At 35.4% G+C, this 25,580-nt stretch overlaps 1 protein-coding gene across 12 annotated transcripts in view; it reads right to left on the bottom strand.

Moving 5' to 3' along the window:
• HMBOX1 (homeobox containing 1) overlaps window positions 1-25,580 on the bottom strand; it is a 205,299-nt gene that overhangs the window by 49,148 nt on the left and 130,571 nt on the right. For all 12 annotated transcript variants that reach the window (XM_045989231.1, XM_045989258.1, XM_045989266.1 and 9 more), the window contains exons 5-6: window positions 18,729-18,839; window positions 7,153-7,306 (exon numbers count right to left, since the gene is read on the bottom strand). In XM_045989231.1, the coding sequence (XP_045845187.1) occupies window positions 7,153-7,306; window positions 18,729-18,839 (265 nt within the window). The remainder of the gene's footprint in view (window positions 1-7,152; window positions 7,307-18,728; window positions 18,840-25,580) is intronic.

Genomic DNA, 25,580 nt, shown 5'->3' with positions numbered 1-25,580 from the left:
CTCAACTGGAATCAAAAGACTGGAATCATTTCCTGCATATTTTTAGACCACAATGCTTTGAAACTTGAACTCAATCACAAGAGGAAATTTGGAAAGAACTCAAATACATGGCAGCTAAAGAATATCTTACTAAAGAATGAGTGGGTCAACCAGGAAATCAAAGAAAAATTTAAGAAATTCATGGAAATGGGGGCACCTGGGTGGCTCAGTAGCTTAAGCATCTACCTTCAGCTCAGGTCATGATCTCAGGGTCCTGGGATCGAACCCTGCATTGGATTCCCTGCTCAGTGAGGAGCCTGCTTCTCCCTCTCCCTTTGTCTGCCACTCTCCCTGCTTGTGCTTGCTTTCTCTCTTTCTGTCAAATAAATATATAAATAAATCCATTTATGGAAACAAATGAAAACACAACTGTTCAAAACCTTTGGGATGTGGGAAGTATATAGCAATATAAGCCTCTCTTACGAAACAAGAAGGATCTCAAATATACAACCTAACTAACCTTATACCTAAAGGAGCTGGAGAAAAACGGCAAATAATGCTAAACTCAGCAGGAGTAGAGAATTAATAATGATTAGAACATAAATCAATGAAATCGAAACCAAAAGAACAGTACAAGGGATCAACAAAACTAGGAGCTGGTTCTTTGAAAGAATTAATAAAAATTGATAAATCCCTGGCCAGAATTATCAAAAAGAAAAGAAAAGGGCTCAAATAAATAAAATCATTAATGAAAGAGGAAAGACCAAATCCAACAATGAAGAAATACAAACAATTATAAGAACACATCATGAGCAACTCTCATGCCAACAAATTGGACAATCTAGAAGAAATGGATGCATTTCTAGAGGCATATAAACTACCAAAACTGAAACAGGAAGAAACGGAAGACCTGAACAGACCCATAACCAGCAAGGAAGTTGAAGTAGTAATCAAAAACCTCCCCAAAAATAAGGAGTCCAGGACTGGGTGGCTTCCCAAGAGGAATTCCACCAAATATTAAAAGAAGAACTAATACCCAGTAACTAAATCCTAGAGGAGAACACAGGTACCAACCTCTGTGACCTCAACTGCAGCAACTTCTTGCTAGACACATCTCCAAAGGCAAGGGAAACAAAGGCAAAACTGAACTATCAGGATTTCATCAAGATAAGAAGTTTTTGCACAGCAAAGAAAACAGTCAACAAAACCAAAAGACAACAGACAGAATGGGAGAAGATATTTGCAAATGACATATCAGATAGAGGGGTAGTACCAAAAATCTATAAAGAATTTATCAAATTCAACACCCAAAGAACAAATAATCCAATCAAGAAATGGGCAGAAGATATGAACAGACTTTTCTCCACAGAAGACATTCAAATGGCCAACAGACACATGAAATTATGCTCTACATCATGTGGCATCAAGGAAATACAAATCAAAACCACAATGAGATATCACTTCATCACAATGGTCAGAATGACTAAAATTAACAAGTCAGGAGATGACAGATACTGGTGAGGATGCAGAGAAAGGGGAACCCTTTTACACTGTTGGTTGGAATGCAAGGTGGTACAGTCCCTTGGAAAGCAATATGGCAGTTCCTCAAAAAGTTGAAAATAGAGCTACCCTATGACCCAGCAATGGCACTGGTAAGTATTTAACCCAAAGATAAAAATGTAGTGATCTGAAGGGGCACTTGCACCCCAATGTTTATAGCAGCAATGTCCACAATAGCCCAGATGTCCATCAACAGATGAATGGATAAAGAAGACATGGTCTATATAAATAATGGAATATTAGTCAACCATCAAAAAATGAAATCTGGTCATTTGCAATGATGTAGATGGAACTAGAGGGTATTATGCTAAACAAAATAAATCAATCAGAGGAAGACAATTATCATATGATCTCATTTATATGTGGAATTTAAGAAACAAAATAGAGGATCATAGGAAAAGCGAGGAAAAAAATAAAACAAGATGAAATCAGAGAGGAAGACAAAGCCTAAGAGACTCCTAATCACAGGAAACAAACTGAGGGCAGCTGGAGGGGAGGAAGGGTAAGAGGATGGGGTAACTGGATGATAGACATTAAGGACGGCACGTGATGTGATGAGCACTGGGTGTTATGTAAGACTGATGAATCATTGACCCGTACCTCCAAAACTAGTAATGCATTACATGTTAATAACTGAAGTTAATTTTTAAAAAGATTTTATTTATTTATTTAACAGAGAGAGATCATAAGTAGGCAGAGAGGCAGGCGGGGGTGGGGTGCGGAAAGCAGGCTCCCTGCTGAGCAGAGAGCCTGATGTGGGGCTCGACCCCAGGACCCTGAGATCATGACCTGAGCCCAAGGCAGAGGCTTAACCCACGGAGCCACCCAGGGGCTGAATTTAAATTTTAAAAATTCAATAAATAAATAAAATGTCAAGGTACAAAAAAAAGTATTTGAAACCATGTATCTTATAAGGAAACCCTATCTAGAACATATAAAGAAAACTTACAACTGAATATAAAAACAACCCAATTTAAAAAATGAGCAAATGATCTGAATAGACATTTCTCCAAAGATGAAACAGAAATAGCCAATAAACATATGAAAAGATATTCATCATCATTGGTTAGGGAAATGCAAATAACAGCCACAATGAAAATCTACTTGTTCACATACTAGGAAGATTAGAACCAGTAAGACAGCAAAACAAATGCTGGTGAGAAACTGGAACCATCATACAGTGCTTGATGGAATGTAAAATGGTATATATGCTTTGGAAACTGTTGGGAAGTTTCTGAAAAGGTTGAACACAGTCACCGTATGACCCAGCAATTCCACTTAGTACACAAATTTCATTGATGGAAGCATTACCAATAATAGATAAAAAGTGGAAACAACCCCAAATGTCCAACAACTGATGACTGAATAAATTATGAGTTAATAAATTAATGAAATAATAATCAATAAATAATGAAACAAATAAATGAAATGAATGAATAAAATATGGCATATCTATATAATGGAATATTCTTTGGCAACAAAAAGAAATATAATACTCAAATGACCTACAACATAGATGGACCTTGAAAACATTATACTAAGTCAAAGAAGTGAGTCACAAACAGCCAGGTTTGTTTGATTCCATTCATATGAAATGACCAGACTGGCCAAATCTATATACAGGGAAAGCAGATTAATGGTTATGTTGGGTTGGGGAGGATGGGGAGAAAGGAGGGACTGCTACTGGGTACAAGAGTTTTTGGGGGGTGAAGAGAATATTCTAAAAGTGATTGTGATGACAGTTGCATAATTGTAAGTACACTAAAAAGCACTGAGTAGTACACTTTAATTAGGTGAACTGTATCTCAATAAGGCTGGTATTAAAAAATACAATCAAGATAAATTTCTATATGCACACACATACACAAAAGATTATAGTGATTTACTTATTTTATGTTTATATGTTCTACACTGAAAAACGTGATTCCTAATAACACTATGATTGTCTTACCTATATCTGTATCTACACAAATAAAAATAGTACCTGAATAACATTATTAATATTACCAACATTAGTAAAAGCAAGGTAAGATTTTTTTGTAGTTCTTTTCATTCCTAAGCTGTATCCCACCAAGACGCATAGTCAAAATACTGTGTTATAAAGCTATTCAATACAGTTCATGAATGTGTAGGTCACACTTTTGTTTCCTTTTAGTTATTTTTAGGGGTCACCCTCCCCCCCATTTCAAAGTAATTTTGTTCTATAATTACATAAAATATTTATACGGTTACAATGTGAAAACATGGTATATTTAGATGAGTTGAGCTTCTATTCTTGTCCCCTCCGATCTGTGGTTTTTTCTTTTCTATTGGTAACCATTTTATTTATTTTATGGTGTACTCCTTCATCTTAAAACAAATTATAAGCAAACACATAAATGATAGCCTACTATATACAACTGACACTGCTTTTTTAAACATTATATTCTGAAGATCACTGTATATAGAAAAGTATTCATTCTAATGGATATAAAAATGTGAAAAAGCCTTACAAAGTAGTTCATAGTGATGGTACAGAAGGACACAGTATGATTTTCATTCTGTAGAAAGGAAAAACTCATTCCCTTTGCTGCTGTGTAGCACTCTACTATTTGAGCCTGGGCATTTAACGTATAATTCACTGTAATTTATTCACCCAGTTCACTACTGATAGACACACAGGTTGTATTCAATATTTTGATATAATTGCAAACAGGGATGCTATATTTATACTTCTGTCAGTTTATCTCTGAGATAATTTTCTAGAAGTGAGAATGCTGAGTCAAAGGGTAAATCCATGGATAACTGTCCCCAATACTATCAAATTCCTGTCCATGGAAGTTGTTACACTTTGCATTCCCACAAGCCGTGTATGAGAGTGCCCATTTCCCTACAGCTCAATCAATAAAAAAATGTTATGGAGCCTTTGGATTTTTGCCAATGTGATAGGAGAAGAATAGTGTCTCAGTATAATTTTAATATGAGTTTCTCTTACTATGAGTTAAACTGAACATTCTTTTATTTTTTTTTTTGTTTTTCTGCAGGTATCTAGTTTCTACAGAGTTGGTGGTCTTCCTTCTCTTTTAAAAGTTGTTTATACATCAGGGATAATAATATGCAGCAAATATTTTTTCCAATTTCTCTTTTTCTTTTTTATTTTTACCTTCTTCGTAGATATTTTTCTCCCCAAAGTTTTTCTTTTAATGTAAATAATCAAATTTATTAATCCTTTTGCATATTTTGGATTTTGAGTTCTAGTTAGGAAAAATTTCACCATTTCCAGGGGACCTGTATCTTCCTCTATTATTTTATACGGATTCACTTTTTTTGATTCATTCGAAATTTGTTTTGGTGTATGGTATGAAGAATGAATAAATTTTGACTTATACTAATATATTTGAGTAAGCCTACTAGTTTGCTGGCTTTATGGTCTATGCATGTGTATTTATTCACCGATTCAGTGTACTGAAAAACATCATGCATTGCCAGAGAATTTTATATTCCATGTTAGAAAATAAAACGTTCCACTTTCACAGAATGAAATCATACCATGATCTACTGCTATTAAATATTCTGAGAGGCTTTTGCATTTTGCAACTACTGGAATAAACTACATACTTTCTTACTGGTTGAGCCAAGTAAGATAAAATTAAACCAAAGATAATCAATTCCTGGATTAAAGGCATTTATTAATTAAAATGAAGGTTAAAAGGTGAAAATTAAGTGAGAGTTTTACACAGGGTAAGTGCTCGTATCTTTTTTCTTTTTAAAGAAAATGCCTAATATGGAGCCCAATGTGGGGCTGGGCTTGAACTCAAAACCCTGAGATCAAGACTGGAGCCAAGATCAAGAGTCACCGGCAGCCTCAATATCTTTGTAACTGATAATTGATCAGTTTGGGTAGTTTGGTTGATTTGTGATTCTGTGGGTAGTTTGGTTGCTTTGGAAACGAGGTTCAATTTTGAAAATGCATTAGGAATATCACCTTTCATTATTAATATTATCAATTTTAACATTAATCTGTTCCCATACTGACATTATGTGATAAATGTATATTGGTATCTTCGTGAAAAAATTAAATGGCGGAATCAGTAGCAAAATCAGAACGTACAACCAAAGCTTATTTTAGATAATGCTGCAATTAATTTAAGATTGATATTATTTAAATTCATTTCTGTTATGTAGTAAGTTCTGAAGAAATTTTCTGAAACAATCACAGTTTCTAGAAGAGAAAAAATAAAGCAGATTTTAAATGTCAGGGCTCTGGGACGAAAAAGTCTCACTCTTCTACTTTAACTGCTCAAGCATATAAGGATTCGTTATTCAATGAATGGCCTCTACTAGAATTTATAATAAAGAGACTAAGGAAAGCAACATGTAACATCAATGAATAATCTACAGTCTCTTTAAGCAAACTTTTCAATTTCAACCGAATCACAAGAACAAAAACCCAGGCCTCAACTTTCACATTTTCAATCTCTCTCTACTTCAGGTAGTGATGTCTAATGAGCTGGAGATAATCAGAAAAGAGGCAGAGAGATGGCAAAAGTCCCGGATGACATATGGTTCACCAGTGGCTATTGAAAAACTTCATTTTATAGATGAACAAGTTACTGCTCAGAGTTTGTGACCTGGACAAAGTTGCATAGCTGGTTAAATGCCAAAGCCAAGCCAGGGTTTCAGGTCTTTAACTCTGAGTCAAATGCTCTTTCCAGTTTGCCATTCGACAAGTCAGATTAGATAACTGGGGAAAAAAATGAAACTAGTTCAATGTAAATATGTATTCTATGTTACCTTAGAAGTTAAATCCAGTTTTAAAAATTTAATTCCATTCTTTTCCATTATTTAAATTATTGAGAAATCTGAATATGAAAATCCAATTGTTTTTACCCTCGCCTAATATATTCTTTTTCTCTATATTTAATCTTTGGAAGTAAATACTTTTCTAATGGAAAACATGACCTTATTGAATATAAAACTCTTCATCAAAACAAAATTCCATACACGTTACTTATAGGTAGGAGATTAAAAGGATAATTCTACTACAGGATCACCCTAAATATACTGAACATTTAATAATCATATTTAATTAATTTATACCATTTCAGATAGGAAAACTGAAGCTAAGGTCTAATTCCAATCTAAAACATACTGAGTACTTACTATGGATCAGATACTGGTATTAGAGTCAAAAGATAAATTACCAAATCAAAGTAAAAACAGGTATTTTGAACCTTTGGGACTAGGCTTATTTAAGCTACACTCTTGATTGAAAGAAGTAAAATCTCAGTGGACTCCTATGTCAGTATTCAATATTTTTGATGAAAATAAGACTTTGAAGAGTGTTTCTAAAATACAATATAAAGATTTAAATAAAAAAAATTCTTCTGAAGTTTCTGAAATTACTGAGAACACTATTAAGTTATATTCACAGATGCTAAGTCCAGTTTTATGACTTCTCAATGGTAAGATCATCTTATTTCAATAATATACATTTATAATATTCCAAAATACATTTAGAGATAGAACCTAGATCCCAAATTACTTGTCTGAAATGAAAACTGTCCCAAATCTATCTAAGGTTGCTCTCTTTCCTAAGGTTGGGAGATTGCTCATGGGAAAGGATACATGTACCTTTCCATTACAGCCAGGCACTCCTTTCTCCAGGTAAATCGACTCCCTCGTCGTAGTCGGAAGGTGCCAGATGTGGCAGAGACTGGGGGAGGTGTTTGTCTCCACTCTGGGTCCTCTATTGGAATGGGGGCTGGTCTCATACTTAGTGTAGCCCCTGAAATAAACAAGACATTTTTAGCAAATATCTTGCAATTTACTAAAATCAATGACAAATATAATCATGAACTCAACAACAATAAATTTTTGTCCTTCCATTGGAAATTGCAAGCCAAATACATTTGATATTTACATTAAAAAAAAAAGTTCCCTGGGCCTCTCACAGTGCCTGCCCCATGCCAATGCAAACTGTCGCCTTGAAACCATTGCCTACTCTCTATGCCACAGGCTACAGGTACTGAAACAGTTTGCAGTTTGGGGGAAAAATAATTTGACCCCCAAAAAATCCAAAGGGACAAAAACTTTTCCTTAAAAAGTTTATATCAATTACTTTAAAATGTCTTTTTTTTGGGGGGGAGGGGTCACTTGTCTTTTATCTTTGTTTATGTCATCTTTTGAAACTAAGCCCAAAATCTATCTCTTCAGGGAAAAAGGGAAGTATGGTCTTTGAACCAATGACAACTTAATCAGAGTGTATCTTCTGAAAAATCTTTCTTGAAATTTCTATCTGACAGTTGTTTTTTTTTTTTTTTTTTTTTGCGCCCCTATAATTCACTTTATTTTATTTTTTTTTAATTTGTTTATTTTCAGCGTAACAGTGTTCATTGTTTTTGCACCACACCCAGTGCTCCATGCAGTACGTGCTCTCCCTATTACCCACCACCTGGTTCCTCAACCTCCCACCCCCCACCCCTTCAAAACCCTCTGGTTGTTTTTCAGAGTCCATAGTCTCTCATGGTTCATCTCCCCTTCCAGTTTCCCTCAACTCCCTCTCCTCTCCATCTCCCCATGTCCTCCGTGTTCTTTGTTATGCTCCACAAATAAGTGAGACCATATGATACTTGACTCTCTCTGCTTGTCTTATTTCGCTCAGCATAATCTCTTCCAGTCCCATCCATGTTGCTACAAAAGTTGGGTATTCATCCTTTCTGATGGAGGCATAATACTCCATTGTGTATATGTACCACATCTTCCTTATCCATTCATCCGTTGAAGTCTGACAGTTTTAACTCTTTTGAACAATATATACTATATGATCAGAACTTTTCATTACCATTCAAAGGACTCTTCTTATTAAGAAAATGGAGCCCTTAAAGAACGTATGCAGGTAGGAGATGAATTTAAAATAACCCTAATTGTTGTAAACGCTCAAAAGAAAAAAAGTCAAATGTAGCATCAAAGACAGCAAGTAGTATTTGATATTATTTTAGTCTACCGAAGTTAACCGAAGTTAACTAGTTAACCGAAGTCAGATCTCCATAGGTCTGCTATGTGTTAAAGCTATACTGTTTTCTGTTACCTCCTAAATGTAATAAAAGCAATGGGGGGAAATGTAATTAGGATATTGTATTAATTTAGATTAGCCTATCTCAAACAATGAACTGCTGATGATACATGTATTCATTAGTTCACCATTTATCAATACCCCCCTGCCTTTTTTTTTTTTTTTTTTTTTTTTGGCCTGCTCTAGGTTAGAGGCTAGGGGGAAAAAACCCCAAAAAACAAAAAACAAAAAACCCAACATTGTCTCTGACCTCTGTAGACTTATTTCAAAGTATTTAAATATAACTTGGTATGTGTTCACAGACTTCAGTCCCTAGATTTCCCACGGTTCCTTCATTCTGTATATTGTTAAATTCATCTTCCCAAAGCATAATTATGATCATAGCATTCCACTGACCAAAAGCCTTGAAAAAGTTCCCACTGCCTATGGAATAAAATACAAACTCTTAACATTGACCTAGAAAGACAGGTTAGAAATTGTTAGAATTATGTGGAATAATGCACATATTAATAAATATGTATTTATTTCTTCATAACAAGAATCATACCTTATTTATTGTGCCTTGTAATTAATACCTTGGGTAGTATTTCTACCTTACTACATATAGATCTCTTTGTAGATCCCCCCCTAATAGCTACATATTTATAATGTTATATAGAGGCCCAATATTTTAACAAATCTGATTTTCTTCTCCAAACCTGTTGTCTTGCAGCCCTTTCCATTGCGTAAATGGCATCTCTATTCTTCAAATTGCTTGACTCAAAATTCTCAGATTCTTCTTTGACCTATTTCTCCTACATAACATATATCTAGACCATAGCAAACCCTGTAAATTTTATCTTCAAAGTATATCCAGAATCAGGTCCGTTTCTATTACTTCACTTAGCTTTAGAATAAGCCAGCATCAACTCTGTAAAGCTTAACTTCCTGGAAAGGTTCCAAACATGGCCCTTCATAATAAGTCACACCTCCTGGTAAACATGCTCTTGAATTCTAACCTGGTCCTATGACATGTTTTGACAACAGAAAATGGAAACAGTTTGAGGGAGGCTAGGTCATAAGACCCTTTGCAGCTTCTAACTAGATCTTTTGTAATGCTGGTTCTGGGGGAAGCCAGTTGCCATATAAGTATGACTAACCTGAGACTACAATACTGTAAGGAAGCCCATGTTAGCCACATGGGGTGAAAGATGTCCAGCAAACCCCCAGGTGCCAAAGTTGAGGGGAAAAAAAGCCATTCTGGGTATTCCCGTCACAGCAGAGACCATGTAGAAAACTGTATAACCCAGCAGATGGAGAAATAAGGCCCTAGGCATACACTACCAATACAGCCATGCGGTAATTAGCCCCCAAGATGGTTCCAAAGGATCCCTGCCCCCGGTATTCACCCTGTTGTGTAGTTTCTTCCCATACTATATACCAGGATTAGTGTGTGTAACCAATAACATATGGAAGAAGTGATATGTCACTTTTGCCATTAGATTACAGACTACACCATGGTGTCTGTTCTAGATCCTCTATCTCTTAGATCACTTGCTCAGGGGAAAAACAGCTGGCAAGTTGTAAGGACACTCAGGGAGTCCATGTGAGAGAACCTGAAATCCCTGGCAACAGGCAGGAAGGAAACTGGGGCTTGCCAACACTCAATGGCAGCGGCCAGTGGCAGACTGTCCAGGGGCTCACAGCTCGACTACACCTTATGAGAACTCTGAGCAGAACCATCTCAGCTAAGACACTCCTGGATTCGCCACCCACAGAAATTGTGAGATAATATATGTTTGCTGTTTTTAGCCGCTCCGTTGTAGGGTAATGTGTTGCACAATCATATAAGACAAATATGAGATATTATAACCATCTCCAGTTGTTTATTTCCCCACATTCCCTGACATACTGAGTACTATGAGTATTATTATCCACATTTATAAATTTGGCAGGCAAAAAAATTTCCTTTAATATAGAGATTTCACTACTGGTAAAATAGCATCTTTTGTTTACTGAACTTTATATATCTTTTCTTGTGAATTTGTATCTTTTGTCTTTTCTTTTGAGTTATTTATCTTACTGGTGTGTTAAAACAATACCGATTGCTAGTCACACAGATTCCAACTTTTTTTCCAGTTTGTCTTTTTATTTATGGTGTGCTTTCTGATCTTAAATTTTATGTAGGTACATTTGTCATCCTCTTGTTTTGTGGTCAATATGCTTTGTATCATTCAGAATATTTTTATAGTTTTCTTATTGTTTAAACCCTTAACAGATACATGATTTCCTATTGCGTATGATGTAAAGTAAATATTTAACTTAATTATTAACTTCTTCCTCAAATGGACAAGTATGTCATCACACAATCCTTTAGAGATTCATGGCTTAAATGTATGGCAGACTATGGCCAGCTGCCATAGTTTAAATAAAGTTTTACCGGAACATAGCCATACTCACTCATTTACATGTTGAATTTATATCAAAGTTTTACATATACATTACATTTGCATCAAAGTTAACAAAGTTTAGGCATAAGGAGAAAATAGAGGGTTGGAGGATTTCAAAGTCTTCGTTTTGGTACTTTTCTAAATGCAAGCAGGAATTTCAGCATAATAAGGGCTCTGGAATCTACCTAAGTTACATTATATAAATTTTACTCAACAGTGATGATAAGAGGTCCAAAGCAGAGCCAAGCAGATATCACTGCTGAACAAGACAGAGGTAAAAACAGATTGGGTAAGGCAGCACGTCCCCCCATCCAAAGCCTGGCTTCTGGTAAAAGGATATTTTTAGGCTTCAGTGGGGGAAGGATAGGGAATAGGTGAGTAAATTATAATTAGTAGGCTACACTATAACTCTGGCATCTTTTCTTAGTTAAGGGATAAATAGGTATAAATAAAACAAAGAATACAAAGAATCTTAATCATGGTAGTGGGGTTTATTGGTCATGTAACTATTCTTTACAATACTCTATATTATACAATTTTTCTATACAAAGGAAATTTAGGTGAAATAAATTACTTTAAAATACTTTTTAAAAGAAATCAAGGAAACTTATACACAGATGGGTGGAAACTCGGTACTTTCAAACTCGTAAACATACTGAATTTGAAACATAATATTAGGGGCACCTGGGTGGCTCAGTGGGTTAAAGCCTCTGCCTTTGGCTCAGGTCATGATCCTAGAGTCCTGGGATCGAGCCCCACATCGGGCTCTCTGCTCAGCAGGGAGCCTGCTTCCTCCTCTCTCTCTGCCTGCCTCTGTGACTACCTGTGATCTCTGTCTGTCAAATAAATAAATAAAAATCTTAAAAAAAAAAAAAGAAACATAATATTATCACATTACTTTTGAGGTTTTTTTTCTCCTTGCTCCTTTTTCTTTTTCAATGTAGCAGTATTTAAAAACAGCACAAGCAGCATTCTGGAAACACTCCAATAAACACAGATTTGTTCTAGAAACCTTAGTTAATCTTGCTCTAGTCAAAGCGGAGGGAGAGCAATGAATAATCCAAGAATGGGTTCAAAATTATAGACTCTGATAGAAAAATACAAAGATACTAGAATACAGAAACAATGTAACTTTAAACCCCCCTGAAACAAAATATGGGATTTCTGGATTGGATATGAAGAACACACTTTTTGTTTTTCCTTACAGGAATTTTCCTTCCAGAAACATTTTTTTTCCTATCTTGTATCTGGGCTCTCATTAAGAACAAAATTTTGCACATTAATCCAGCAACTCTAAACCCAAGAGCAAAAAAGTCTTTTCCTAATTTGCTGATAGATTTCTAATTTTGATAAACGTTCTCTTTGCATATATGATCATTTTCTTATCAGGTTTACTTCTGAGTGAGCCTTTGCCAGTCAACTAATAGAATATGACTACAAGCATGTCATTACTATCCCATTCACAGAAACTAGCTTCTCCAAAAGTAATTTTTCATCATCCCCTATGTCACACACATGATTTCCCTGAGGTTCTAACACTCGGCAATAGTGAAGGGAGGAGGCATTACTTCTGATCTCCAAATTTACTTCATGTGCTTGCTGTATGAGCCTCCTGGCAAACTTAATTGTTTAATTTAGAAATAGGCAGAATCAGTGCCATGAGCCAAGAGGAACTCAGCAAACCCTGTCTGCTATAGTAATGTTTAAATTAGACAAGGGAAAAGATTGCTGAGCTTAATTTGATTAAATAAAGGGGTTTCTGATGTCAACCATGCTGAATTTAGTACCCATTTCTTTTAAAAAATGGGCGTTTTCTTGTAAATGTTTTCATAAGAAAGAAGATAAAATGTATTTGATCAGTTTCCACCAGTCTATTTTATTCATACTCCTTGGCAGGCTTTCGGGTATGTTGGGAAATTCTAATGATGGGTCTGTTTATCAGAGAACTACAATGTATCTATTGGATTATCAGTAAAAATAACCTAAATACCACTCTATTATTTTTCTTGCTGAGTTCACTGAAAGAGAGACAAAAAAAAAATCCTGCATCCAAATGGATCCAGAGTGAAGAGGTTGAGAAACAGAAGAACTTCAGTGACGATACACAGAGAGAAATGCACTGAGCCCAAGAATAGAGATAGAGAATGTAGAAACATTTTTTAATTTGTTTTCTAAATGCTTACATTTAGAGAAAAGAAAACAAGTACTTTTTTGTTTTGTGATTTTCCTTAACTTTGCATTTCCTCTCCCAGAATATAGCAGTGGGACGGTACCATTTACATTTATTCCGATGAGCAAGTAAAATTTGTGAAATAAAATCACTTCCTATCAATAAGGAGGTCTGGACCACGTGAACCTAGGTTCTTCAGTTTTTTTATATCTTGAAAGCTGTTAAAAAGGCAGATTAATTTCATTTCTGCCTCTCTCTCTCATTCCTTCCCTTCCTTCTTTCCCTTCTTCCTCCCTCTCTCCTTTTTCATAAAACTTTATATTTACCTTTTGAATACATAGTGGAAGTACAAAATTCATAAAGACACAAAAGGTTATACAGTTAACAATCTCCCTGCCATCCTGTATTCCCAGTCTCTCAAAGCCTCCACAGAGCCTTCCTTAGCTCCAAATACAGTCTGTTAGAGATGCTCTATGTTTACATGAGCACATACATGTATGTGTTCCTTCTATGTAAATGACAGTATACTGTATCTATTGTTTTGCACCTTACTTTATTCCCTTATGAATTTGATATTACTACATATAAATTCAATTCATATAAAACCCTCCTTTAAAAAAATAACTATATAGCCTCCATACTGTTCCATTGTACAGACGTATCATTTATTTAACTGGTTTGTGACTGAGGGACATTAGGCAGATCCCAATCACTTCTGCACTGACCTGCAAGGAAGATTCTCATGTACTATAAGCACCTAATGACCAGATAGTGTATAAGCTATTTTTAGTTGCTAACATAATTTTAGTTCATCAAGATGATCCAAACAGAAGAGTAGTTTCAAAGTGTCCATGGAGAAGAAACAATACAATTCTTTAGCTAAAATCAAAGGTTATTTTATTTTATTTTTTTAAATTTTATTTATTTATTTGACAGACAGCGAGAGAGGGAGAGAGAACACAAGCAGGCGGGAGGCAGAGGGAGAGGGATAGGCAGACGCCCTGCCAAGTGGGAGCCTGACATGGGGCTCAATCCCAGGACCTTGGCATCATGACTTGAGCCGAAGGCAGAGGCTCAACCAACTGAGCCACCCACGCACTCCTCAAAGGTTATTTTAAATTCAACAAAGCCTCACCTAGAAACAATTCTATCAAATTAGGTCTTACAATAAAGGTAAAAATGCAAAGAATAACTTCCAAATATTAAAATTTAGTTGCTAATATCTGATTACTGTTGATGCTATGAAAACTACCAACTGACAATTACAAATTATCCTCTTCTCTTCAGCTAACTTTAAATTCTGTCCTACAGAGCCCCTATGGACTTGGTTTTCAAATAAAAAACAAAGTCTTTTAAAAAAAGATAATCAGCAAAATAACCTCACTGAAAACCAAATGCATACAGTTAGGGGAACTTATTCTCTTATATTTATTTTTAAGTAAACTGTACACCCAACATGGGGCTTGAACTCACAACCCTAGATCAAGAGTCACATGCTCCACCAGCTGAGCCAGGCCAGGTATTCCTAGGGGGAACTTATTCTTAAAAGGAAGTACTAACTCCTTAAAGAAAGCAACTCCTCATCAACAGCTGGATGAATGCTGTTAGTCCTTTCCCATTTTCCTGTTTCAATGCCCTAGTTCCACCTTCCATCAGTTTCCTGATGATGGTTTAGCCTAACTCTGGTTCCAAGACAAACTGAAATAAAAAATAAGATCAAAAACAAATAATTTTTAATAAAAATTTAATAATTTTTTAATAAAACAGCTTCAGAAGAACATTGTATCACCCAGAGCTAAAAACTGGATTCTGATAGCAGTATTTCTCAGTTGGCAGTGCTATCAGATCAGCTGCAGGGGCCTAAGAGCTGCACCTTAGTCCCCTTCTGCTTTCTGGTGAATTCATTTTCCTGGTATCCTAGTCCCTGCCTGGGATTGGAGCCCATCCTTGAAATCCCAGGGGGGATGGGAATTTAGCCTCACCAACTTGATTAGATTATATGTCAAGGCATTATTCTAAGTGCTAAATCTGAGAGACAAAAAAATCCCTTCTCTAATGGGGGCTGATTGATTGCCTGACACAGTTGGCTAGTTTTTGTCCTTCAAATTCTTCACTGTTCTGCTCTATACGTTTTTGAACATCTTGACAATCCCTTTGGTGCTCCCCCCACCCCATGGCAATCAACTTCTGTAAAGTAACCAGGTTTATGAAAGCCCTAGGTACAGTTCCTTATTTACCTAGCCAACCCTTTGCTATCAGCTGCTCTATTAAGCAGACCAAGTGCCAAGTTTTTGTTACTCACCATCTGATTTGCTTTGCTGTGTGTTGAGTCATGGGAGAAGTGATGTCTTTGGAAAGACTGATTAGAGCTAAGTTTAAAGTGTTGCTTCAAGTATGATTTATCTTAAGATTGTCAAATATGGTAGCCACTAGCCACATGTGGCCATTGAGGACCTGAAATTTGGTTGACCAGAAATGGTATGTGCTTCAAGTATAAAATACATACTAGATTTAAAAAATCAGTAGAAAATAAAAGAGGAAAGAAGGAAGGAAGGAAGGGAGGGAGGGAAAGAGAGAGGGGGGAGAAAAGGGGGTGCCTGGGTGGCTCAGTCGGTTAAGTGTTCAACTCTTGATCTCAGCTCAGGTCTTGATATTAGGGTTGAGTTCAAGCCCCACATTGGGCTCCACGCTAGGTGTGGAGCCTACTTTAAAAAAAAAAAAAGAAAGAAAGAGGTCTCAATAATTTTTATTTTTATTTTTATTTTTTTATTTATTTGACAGAGAGAAATTACAACCAGGCAGAGAGGCAGGCAGAGAGAGAGGGAGAAGCAGGCTCCCCGCGGAGCAGAGAGCCCGACGCGGGGCTCGATCCCAGGACCCTGGGACCAGGACCCGAGCCGAAGGCAGAGGCTTCAACCCACTAAAGTACTGATTAAATGTTGAAGTGTTAATACATATTTGCTAAATAAAATATATTATTAAAATTAATTTTAGCTCTCTCTTAATTTTTTAAATGTGGCTTTTAGATAATTTTAAAATTGTGTCATTTGCATTATGTTTCCACTGAACTGTGCTGCTTTAGAACATTTAGCTGATGGTAGCAACAAAAGAGTCATTATTTTGAGAGATGTGTTTACATATCTAGCTATCATTAGAAGAATACCTAAAAATGGAAGTTATTTGCAGAAAAACTGCTAGCTAATAAATGCTAAGCTAGCTAATAAATGCTAAAAGAATGCTAAATAAGATCATCATCATTTTGCAATCCCCAATTGAATAACTCATTTAGGTAAGCATCATCAATGGGTGCTAAGACCACTGACAAAAGGTCGCTATAGCAAAGGATATCCATCCAGGGGCAAAATGATGCCCAGATTATTACAAACTGCAAAGACAAGACCTGGTGGTCATTACTTTAACAAATGATCAAACTTAGCATATGATAGTGCTACAACCTGACATTACATGCCTCTTTTGATATATGAGGTAAATGTTACCAACAAAGCATTTTGCCCCAGTGTTTTACTGTGAAAATTTCCAAACACACATACAGCAACAATTAAAGAATTTTATGATGAAAATCTATACTCAAATCATGTAATATTTTACTCACTTTATCACATTATTTATCCATCTCCTTATCCATTTTATTTTGATGCATTTCAAAGTACATTGGAGACCTCATTACATGCCCTCTCTAAATAATCTATGAAGTGTTCTTGCCAAAAATAGTTAACTTGAATCTACTCTACACCTAACTTCCAGGTTACAGGAAATACAGGGGCTATAGAAGAAAAAGTTAAATGACACTAAGAGGAAACAGAAAAATCCAGAATATGGGACATCTGTAACATTAGATGATTTAAAAAGTGTATGTTATTTAAAAAAAAGTTTGAGTGACTAGATTTAAGAGTTTAAAAAGACATATAACAACAAATTCCAATCCGTCCACCTAAATCAAATTCTATTTAATAAAAAAAATTCTTGTAAAAATTAAAGAAATATAAATATAAACTAGATGTTAGATGATATTATGGAATTAGTATTAGTTTTCTTAGATGTGGTCATGAACTGTGGTTATACAGGCGAATACCATTTTTTTCAGGAGATGAATGTTTACATGCATATATATATACACACATAGATTTTAAATTTATTCATTTATTTATTTTCTAGAGATAAGGCAAATATAGCAAAATGTTAACAGTTATTGTATCTAAGAAGATAGTAATCATGTTCACTGTGCTGGTCTTTCAACTCTTCTATACATCTGAAACACTTCAAAACAGAAACTGGGGGGCAAGACAGATTAAAAAAAAAAACAAAAAAACAACTCGTTGTAGAGAGCCTGATATAGTCTTTTCTGTTTTGTTCTGCCTGGGCCTTTCAGATTAGGAATGTGATCTTTAAAAAAAAAACCTTACCCCCACCCCACACGTTTCTCTAACATTATTTCCACCTCAGAGTCAATGCTATATGCAATAGTCCAACTGCTGATTTAATCTAAAATAAGCAAAGGCTTTAACGCTATAGTGTTAGAGAAGACAGTTCTCCAATCATAAGGCTAAACTTGAGATCAGGCTCATCGCCACCAGTCTGTGCAATGTATTGCCACACACCTTCAGACTTTATATACCACTTGTTAAAAGTATCCTACAATAGATCTTGCCTATCTGGCAACTTCAGACATAAAGGTTTTATGATTTCATTTCCTTCAGATTTCCTTGAGATTTCATTCTACTTTCCAACTTATTGATGCTTCCTAAGTTATCAGGGTAGCTTCACCCTAATGTACAAAGACATGCCCATCACCCAGGTAATTAGAAATAGAAAATCAGGGGCACCTGGGTGGCTCAGTGAGTTAAGCCTCTGCCTTCGGCTCAGGTTATGATCTCAAGGTCCTGGGATCGAGCCCCGCATCAGGCTCTCTGCTCAGCAGGAAGCCTGCCTCCCCCCTCTCTCTACTTACTTGTGATCTCTGTCTGTCAAATAAATAAAAACTCTTAAAAAAAAAAAAAAGAAATAGAAAATCATTAGCAGACATCACTGGACACAGTATAGCAGTAACTAAATAAAAGTACTGAATTTATATTACTAACTAAAATAACATTTACAAAAAACAAAACAAAACCAAAAACCCCATCCAAATGCGGAATCTTATATGTGTATCTACAGTTGAAAAAAAGAAAATAGTCACTGATAATCACGACCTGTCTTTCAAACTATTGTTAGAAAGAGCATACAACCTGCAAACAAAGAGGTGCTTTGGAGGAAGGAGGAAAATGACTAGATAGTATTAGACACGAAACTAAAAAATGGTATAATCAGGGCTTAGGTTTTACAGTTAATGCTCTTTGGGTGAGATTGGGCACATTCAAGGTGGTATGGCCATAGACAAGGGTGCTCTTTGTGAAAAAAGAACAACTGTAAAGTATAAAATCACCTTAGTGAAGATCAGTCAGCACACAGATTTAATAAAGTAATTAATTACATCTGTCTTATTTCAGATGCAATAAAATAAGGAAATGATATTTACCAGGGTTTGTCTTCTCAAGTTGGTACCATCGGTAAAATGCTCTTTTCTTCTGTTCACTCAGGTCTGACCCCTGCTGCAACAGCCAGTGAGAGATCCGGCTCTGACTGATACCTGTGGAGAAAGAGAAACAGCTGTTGCAGGTACTTAAAGTCCAAGGAAGCTGTGAGTTCTGTTGGTTCTAGGTTACTGGATCCTTTATTCTCTGTGTTAATCTGTAATGAAGCAACTTGAACAAACTCTCTAATATTAGATTTCTTTGTAAAGGCTGACTGCACTGGCTGGAATATACTCAGAAATGATCCACCAGAGGTCAAAGCATTTTATTAACCAAGACGTGAAAGTGGTCTCTAAAATTAATCCATAAACCAGGTGAGATAAATGAAGAGATTCCTAATTAATAGTTGTAGGTCGGAAGTTGACTACATTTGTACTCTGACCACCCCTCCACCCCCCGCTGCAGCCCAATCCTGGTTGAGAATGTTAGAATATTAGAACTTTTACCAGATACTGAGAAGGAAGAAAAAAAAAATCAAGCCAGCAAGTTTCATTATTCATTATCAACACTGAGAAAAAAGATTTAGGGCGTAAGGAAGGAGAGATTATTGAAAACAGTCTCTCAATAAGGTTTCCGGCTTATTTGTTAATTCATATAGGCATTTCCAGACTTGTTACTATTACTACATATAACAAAGAATTGGAAGAATTTTAGGTTATGTTGCAATACGACCTCTTAAGAAACCTCAAGAGGTAAAGATATCTTTCTAAGACACAGACTTATTAAAAAAAAAAAACTGAACAGAACATAAAGCAGTGGTTTTCAGCTATCTCTAAGAAGTTCTTGACAGCAATTAATTAGAAATGTGAAAAACCTCCACATGTGAAAGTAAGAAAGCATGACTAAAACTTACTAGTATGAGAATCACATGCTTCTTCTGGTCATTACAGCTATTTCAAAAATGAATAATTCAACATGCAATTGGCAAAAGCAAAGAATAATAGGAAAGATGAAACTGTCTTATACGCCCATAAGTCACTTTCCAAAAGACTATTCAGCTATCACAGAGGGTTAACAGTATCTAAATTCTCCCAAGGAATTACTTATAGTAACTGGATGGTACTGAATGCCATGTGTGCCAACACCTGTTTACAGCTATAATGCACAACAGGAAGAACAGTTATCAGGAAGAAACACAACTCCTAACATGAGAAGAAGCAGGAGGTCTGGTGATCACATTTAACTCATTAGAAGCAAGCCCCCAGAGTTTCATACTTTGAAAACCCATGTAACAAGAAAATGGAAGGAAACTGGGGACAGATTTGTTAAAAAAGAGGTTGGGGTTTGAATCATGTTTCCCTGATTAGAAATGCCTTTCACTTTGAAAGGGTAAAAGTCAAACAGTTTTCCAAAACCTGATTACATTCTCAAGTAATTGACACAGTAGTTTTCCAGTGGACTGAGGATCTATGTGATGCAGGTAGGTGCTGGCAGCTAGCACTATATGCTTGTTCTCTTGAGAATACAAATTATTCTGGATAATTAAATTGGCTGTTTAGCAATGCTTTCACCAAGTCTAGTTTCAGACATTATACTACTTTTTATACTACCTTTAAACAAGACTGAAAAAAAAAACCCCAACCATTTACCACCATAAAATCAAAATTGGTTTTCATGTCATAAAATGAAACTATTTTATATGGATTCTTCATACTGGTACTACACTATTCATAAAGAGGAAATTCAAGAAAAATCTGTTAAGAAAAAAAAAGGATACACAGAGATTCTGAAACTTTCAGTATTGAATCTTCTGTATAGAGATCACAGAGCCCACTAGATATTGGAGCTGTCCAGGTTCTGGCTGTGCTGTAGTAGAGGAAGAGGAAAAAGCCCATCAAAAGGAGATTAAATTATGAACTATTCATATAATAAAATACTGGGCAGACTTAAAATGTTCTTAAACAGCCAAAACACCAAAACTAACACAAAAACAAACCAACCAAACAAAAAGCCATCAATATCAAGTGTTGGCAAGGGCATAGAGTATATGGAACTCTCACACTTCTGAGAGAAGGGTAAGATGTCAGGGCCACTATGAGAAACTACTGAGAAGTATCTACTAAAGGGAACATATGGATACCATATGGTCTAGCAATTTCTTTCCTTGATATACAGCACAGAAATCTGTACATACTCAAAAGAAATGTGGGGCAAAAGGCATGTACAACTTGTACACATACAGACCTATAGAAGCATTATTCATAATAATCCCCAATCTGAAACGAGTCAAACACAAATCAACAGAATACATAAAAATCATGATTTATGCATTCTACTAAAGACTACCATATCAAATAGAAAAAGGATAAAACCACTGATACATGGAACAACATTAATAAATCTCACAGGAATAATATAGGCCCCCCCCAAGACACATACATAAAAAAGCCACACATGATTATATGATTCAATCTATATACAGTTAAAAAAGAGACACAGCTTATCTATATGAGTGGTTACCTATGGATAGGAGGAAGGTTAATTAACTGGGAAGCAGTTGAAGAAATGCAGTGATCAGCATGATTACTGATCCTTTTTTTTAAAGATTATATTTCTTTATCTGAGATTGAGAGAGAGAGAGAGCACTCGTGAGTGCATTGGCAGGGGGAGGAGCCGAGGGAGAGGGAAAAGCAGACTCTCCGTTGAGCAGGGAGTCCTGAAGGATGTGGGGCTCCATTCCAGGACCCCAGGATCATAACCTGAGCCGAAGGCAGATGCCCATCCTACTAAGCCACCCAGATGCCCTGGCATCATTACTGATCTTGATCTAGATGAGAGTTATACATGTGTCTTCACTTTGTAAAAGTCATTGAACTTGGGACACTTTTCTCTGTATATATTTCAATTTTTAAAAAAAGTTTCCTGCCAAAGTTTTCAAAATTCTATGCAGTGTATAAAAAATAAATTGATACGTATCAATATGGAAAGACGGCCATGATATCAATGAAAAGTATATAGTTTTATGAATATATTTTCACATAATCTACATCCTGTTTTTTTTTTTTTTTTTCTTTTTTTTTTTTTTCATCCTGTTTTGTATAGTAAGTAACAAAAGCTTATACATAGCCAAAGACATACAATAAGAATTTAGAGTGGCTGACTCTCCCTATATTGCATACCTTTATATTATTTTCTTAATCTTCCTACAAATATGTATTATTTTTAACTTTTCCCTATAATCACTACATTTTATTGGTTGTTTTAAAAACACTGTAACGAAGTTAAACAACAGACATGTGCAAAAAGAAGTTAATTTCTTCTTCTTTCGTTAATTCTCCTGAGGTAAGCAATGTTAACTGTTAACATATGTTGTTCCACAATTTTCTCCATGTGTGATTATTAATTTAATAAAACAAAAGAAAGTAATAAAGAATTCTTCCCCAACCAATCTTTTGTGTGAAGAGGAAATAAAGGAAGTCTTCCCTGTATATTTAATAATAGTTTTCACATAATAAATATAGAAAATGAAGTAATAACTTTTTTCCAGAAGAGGCACTATAAAAACTAAATATGTAGAATAATATATTTTGCAAAAAAAATACATTTTTCAGTGATTTTTCTTAATTAGCAGCTTGCTGATAAGTAAGTTTCCTTTAACACTCATCCTTCTGTGCCTGGTCCAAGCCTTTGGAACTTTAGTTGATCTAGGTGTAAAAAGGCCCTGCTGCTTTTCTTTACTGTCTGCTTTGGTACTTCTCCTTGGGAGACAAATTCCCTTTCCTCCCTCCCACTGCTGAACAAAAAATGTCATTCCCCACATGTTTTAGCTCCTCAAAACCTCTTCTCCACCTTTCACAGGGCAGAAGAAAAGAAAAATTCACATATAATTTTCATAACTCTCTTACACTGAGATACTAAAACTAACACCCCATTACTTTCTTTCCACTAAGAAACTGATTGGTCACAATGAATTCAAAGGATGAAAAATGCCAGTCTCATTCACATTCTTTTCTGAGCTTAGCTTCATCATGCTCCTTCCAGTTCCTCAAATGCCATGCTCCCTCCCACTAGAGGGCTCTCTACCACAACCCATTCTGGTCAAAAACTGATGCAACAAATTCGAATGTTTCCTCTTCCTTCCCCCTCCTGGGTAATGCAAATGACCAATCACATCATCTTCATCCTTGAAAAATGTTAGATACAACTATCCAGTGCAATTTTTTAGTCAGCTTCATGGACTGTTTGCTAGCTCCTTACATGTTAGTGTCCTCAGGGTTCCCTCTCTAAGAATCTTCCCTCCTATACACCCTTCCTTTGGTCATCACAACTATCAATCATGATTTTAAAATTCTAAATGCCAATGACTTCCAGAGCACCAGACTGTTCTTTCAAACCATCTGCTAGATAGCTTCATGAGATTTTCCCATGGGTCTTCAGTATCGTTAACTTAATTCATATCTTCTTCCCTTAAATCTGCTCTTCTTCCTGTGTCCCCCATCTCAGTTCTACCTTTCACTCTACTCTCTCCTCTAATTCTCACATGATTACCATATCTAATCACTTCTTAAAATCCTCTTTATGTTTTCTCCAATTCATTCTTGCGGTTTAGAATCTCAGCCTCATTTGCCTGGACAATTGAAATTACTGATAAAAGAATAAGCCATCTAAGATCCACAAAGACAAAAACCTCATGATCAAATCCTTCTTAATTACAAGGTCATTTCACAGTTGAAAACATGAAATGTGATTCTTCAGTCACTTTCTACTTGAGAACTGCAGTCATCTCAGGGCAACCAGAGTTATATCTCCAAATTTAAAACAGATTCTCCATAAAAAGTATTCATAAATGTGGGGGAAAAAATCCACCCTCCATACCAACTTTTCTATTTCTTATTTTAGAGGTTTATTTGGATGTGAATCCCTCTAGATTCTTTCCTGTGCACTTAAGACATAAACATGTACACATATATACATTTAAGTTTTTTTAAGCACACATTTGTAGTTATTCGATATATAAGTAATATTTCTCACATAAATGGAATTTTCTCATGTAGTAATTTAATGAATCTTCTAATGGTTACATGGTATTCCACACCAAAATCCACTTACATATTTACCTGTTATTAAACATTTCAGTTGTTGCTAATGGTTTACCATTATAAATGATGATACAATAAATACTCTATGCATATCTTCGTGTATATGTACAGATGTTTTAAGATTGATTTCTGAGAATGGAATTTTTGATTCACAGCATATGAGTACTTAAGTTTATGACAAATACCAGAGTGCCCCCTTAAGAAGGTTGTACCAAATTTTATACTCTGACCAACAGTGATGAGATTATCTCCCTACATTCTCATGATTACTGAATACTATAAAACTTATTTTGAAAGTCTTTCTTTTTGTAATACATGCTCATTATTTAAAAAGAATTATAAGCAATTTAGAGGAAAGAAAAATTAAGAAGACAGCTAATAAAAAAAAAAAACACACACATCCAAATTCTTACCATTTAGAAATAACTACACTTATGATAAGATCATTCCAAGCATATGTAGACATAGGGTAGGCAGATATAATTACTAAAAGTGAACATATGCATACTGTATACTATATAGACACACTATAGACAGAATTTTGAAATATAAAAACATAAAAATCAGTTTATTTGAACGCACGAAAAATTTTTTAATAGAGTGAAAATAAACTATTACTCAATTTTAGTAAATGCTTCTATAAGGCAAGCAAGGTACCTAAAAGAATGCATTAAAGCAAGGAAAAGGATTATACAAAAACATTAGGTTGGAAGCATTACCTTCTAACTTGTGGGCAGTATGTAATGGCTCCTGGCTAAAAATGCTGAGGAAGTTAGCAGGCTGTGGTGGCCAGGCTCTAAGATGACCCCTAATTATTCTCTGTCTTCGTTCCTTTTGTTTAATTCCCTCCAACCCTGCTTGAGAGTTGGTCTGTGCAACCAACAGAATATGGCAGAAATGACAGTCTGTGACTTCTGACACTAGGTCATGAACAACGTTACAATTTCTGCCTTGCTCTCTCTGATAGTTGGTTCTAAGGAAAGCTAGTTGTTATGCTGTGAGACCATTCAACCTGACCTATAGAGGAAATCACGTGGCAAATAATCGAGGCATTCTACCCAAAGCTATCCAAATGAACCATCTAGACCTCTAGTCTTAGGTAAACCTTCCAATGACTGTAACCTCCTGAGACATCCCAAACCATAATGTCCTGTCTAAGCTGCTCTTACATTCCTGACCCACAAAAACTGAGATAATAAAGGTTTAGGTTTCAAGTTGTTAAGATCTGATGTTATTTCTTACGCAGCAAAAGATAACTAATACACATATATATACTATACTTTCCCCATCTTTCTCCCTGGCCTATATACCTAACTCCTAATATTTATAAGATATTTTTGCAGAGTCAACGTTTATATTCTGTTCTGGATTCATAATTTCCATAGTTGTTTACTTACAGGTCTAGATTCAAATGGATTTGAATTTACCACATAGTTTTACCATGTAGATTTACCACATAATTTATTTTTTTTTTTAGCTGAGGCATATTTTATCTACAATAAAGGACACTACTCTTAAATATATATTTCAATGGCTTTTGACATATGTATATACATATGACCATTGCTCAAATTAGTATATACATTATTTTCATGCTCCCTAAAAAGTCCTTCTGTCCCTTTCCAGTGAAGACCCAAATTCTATATTTTCAATTTAATTTTTGGTTGGTAAGATTTCTTCATCAAGAAGTTTTTATCATTACAGGTTTATTGGTGTTGTATCCCCCAGTCCTTGTTTTCTTATGTTCGTCTTCCACTT

The sequence above is a fragment of the Meles meles genome, chromosome 2 (assembly GCF_922984935.1).
Source record: "Meles meles chromosome 2, mMelMel3.1 paternal haplotype, whole genome shotgun sequence".
NCBI lineage: Eukaryota > Metazoa > Chordata > Mammalia > Carnivora > Mustelidae > Meles > Meles meles.
Note: the sequence above shows the minus strand (reverse complement) of the source record. Positions and strands in the feature narration are given on the sequence as shown.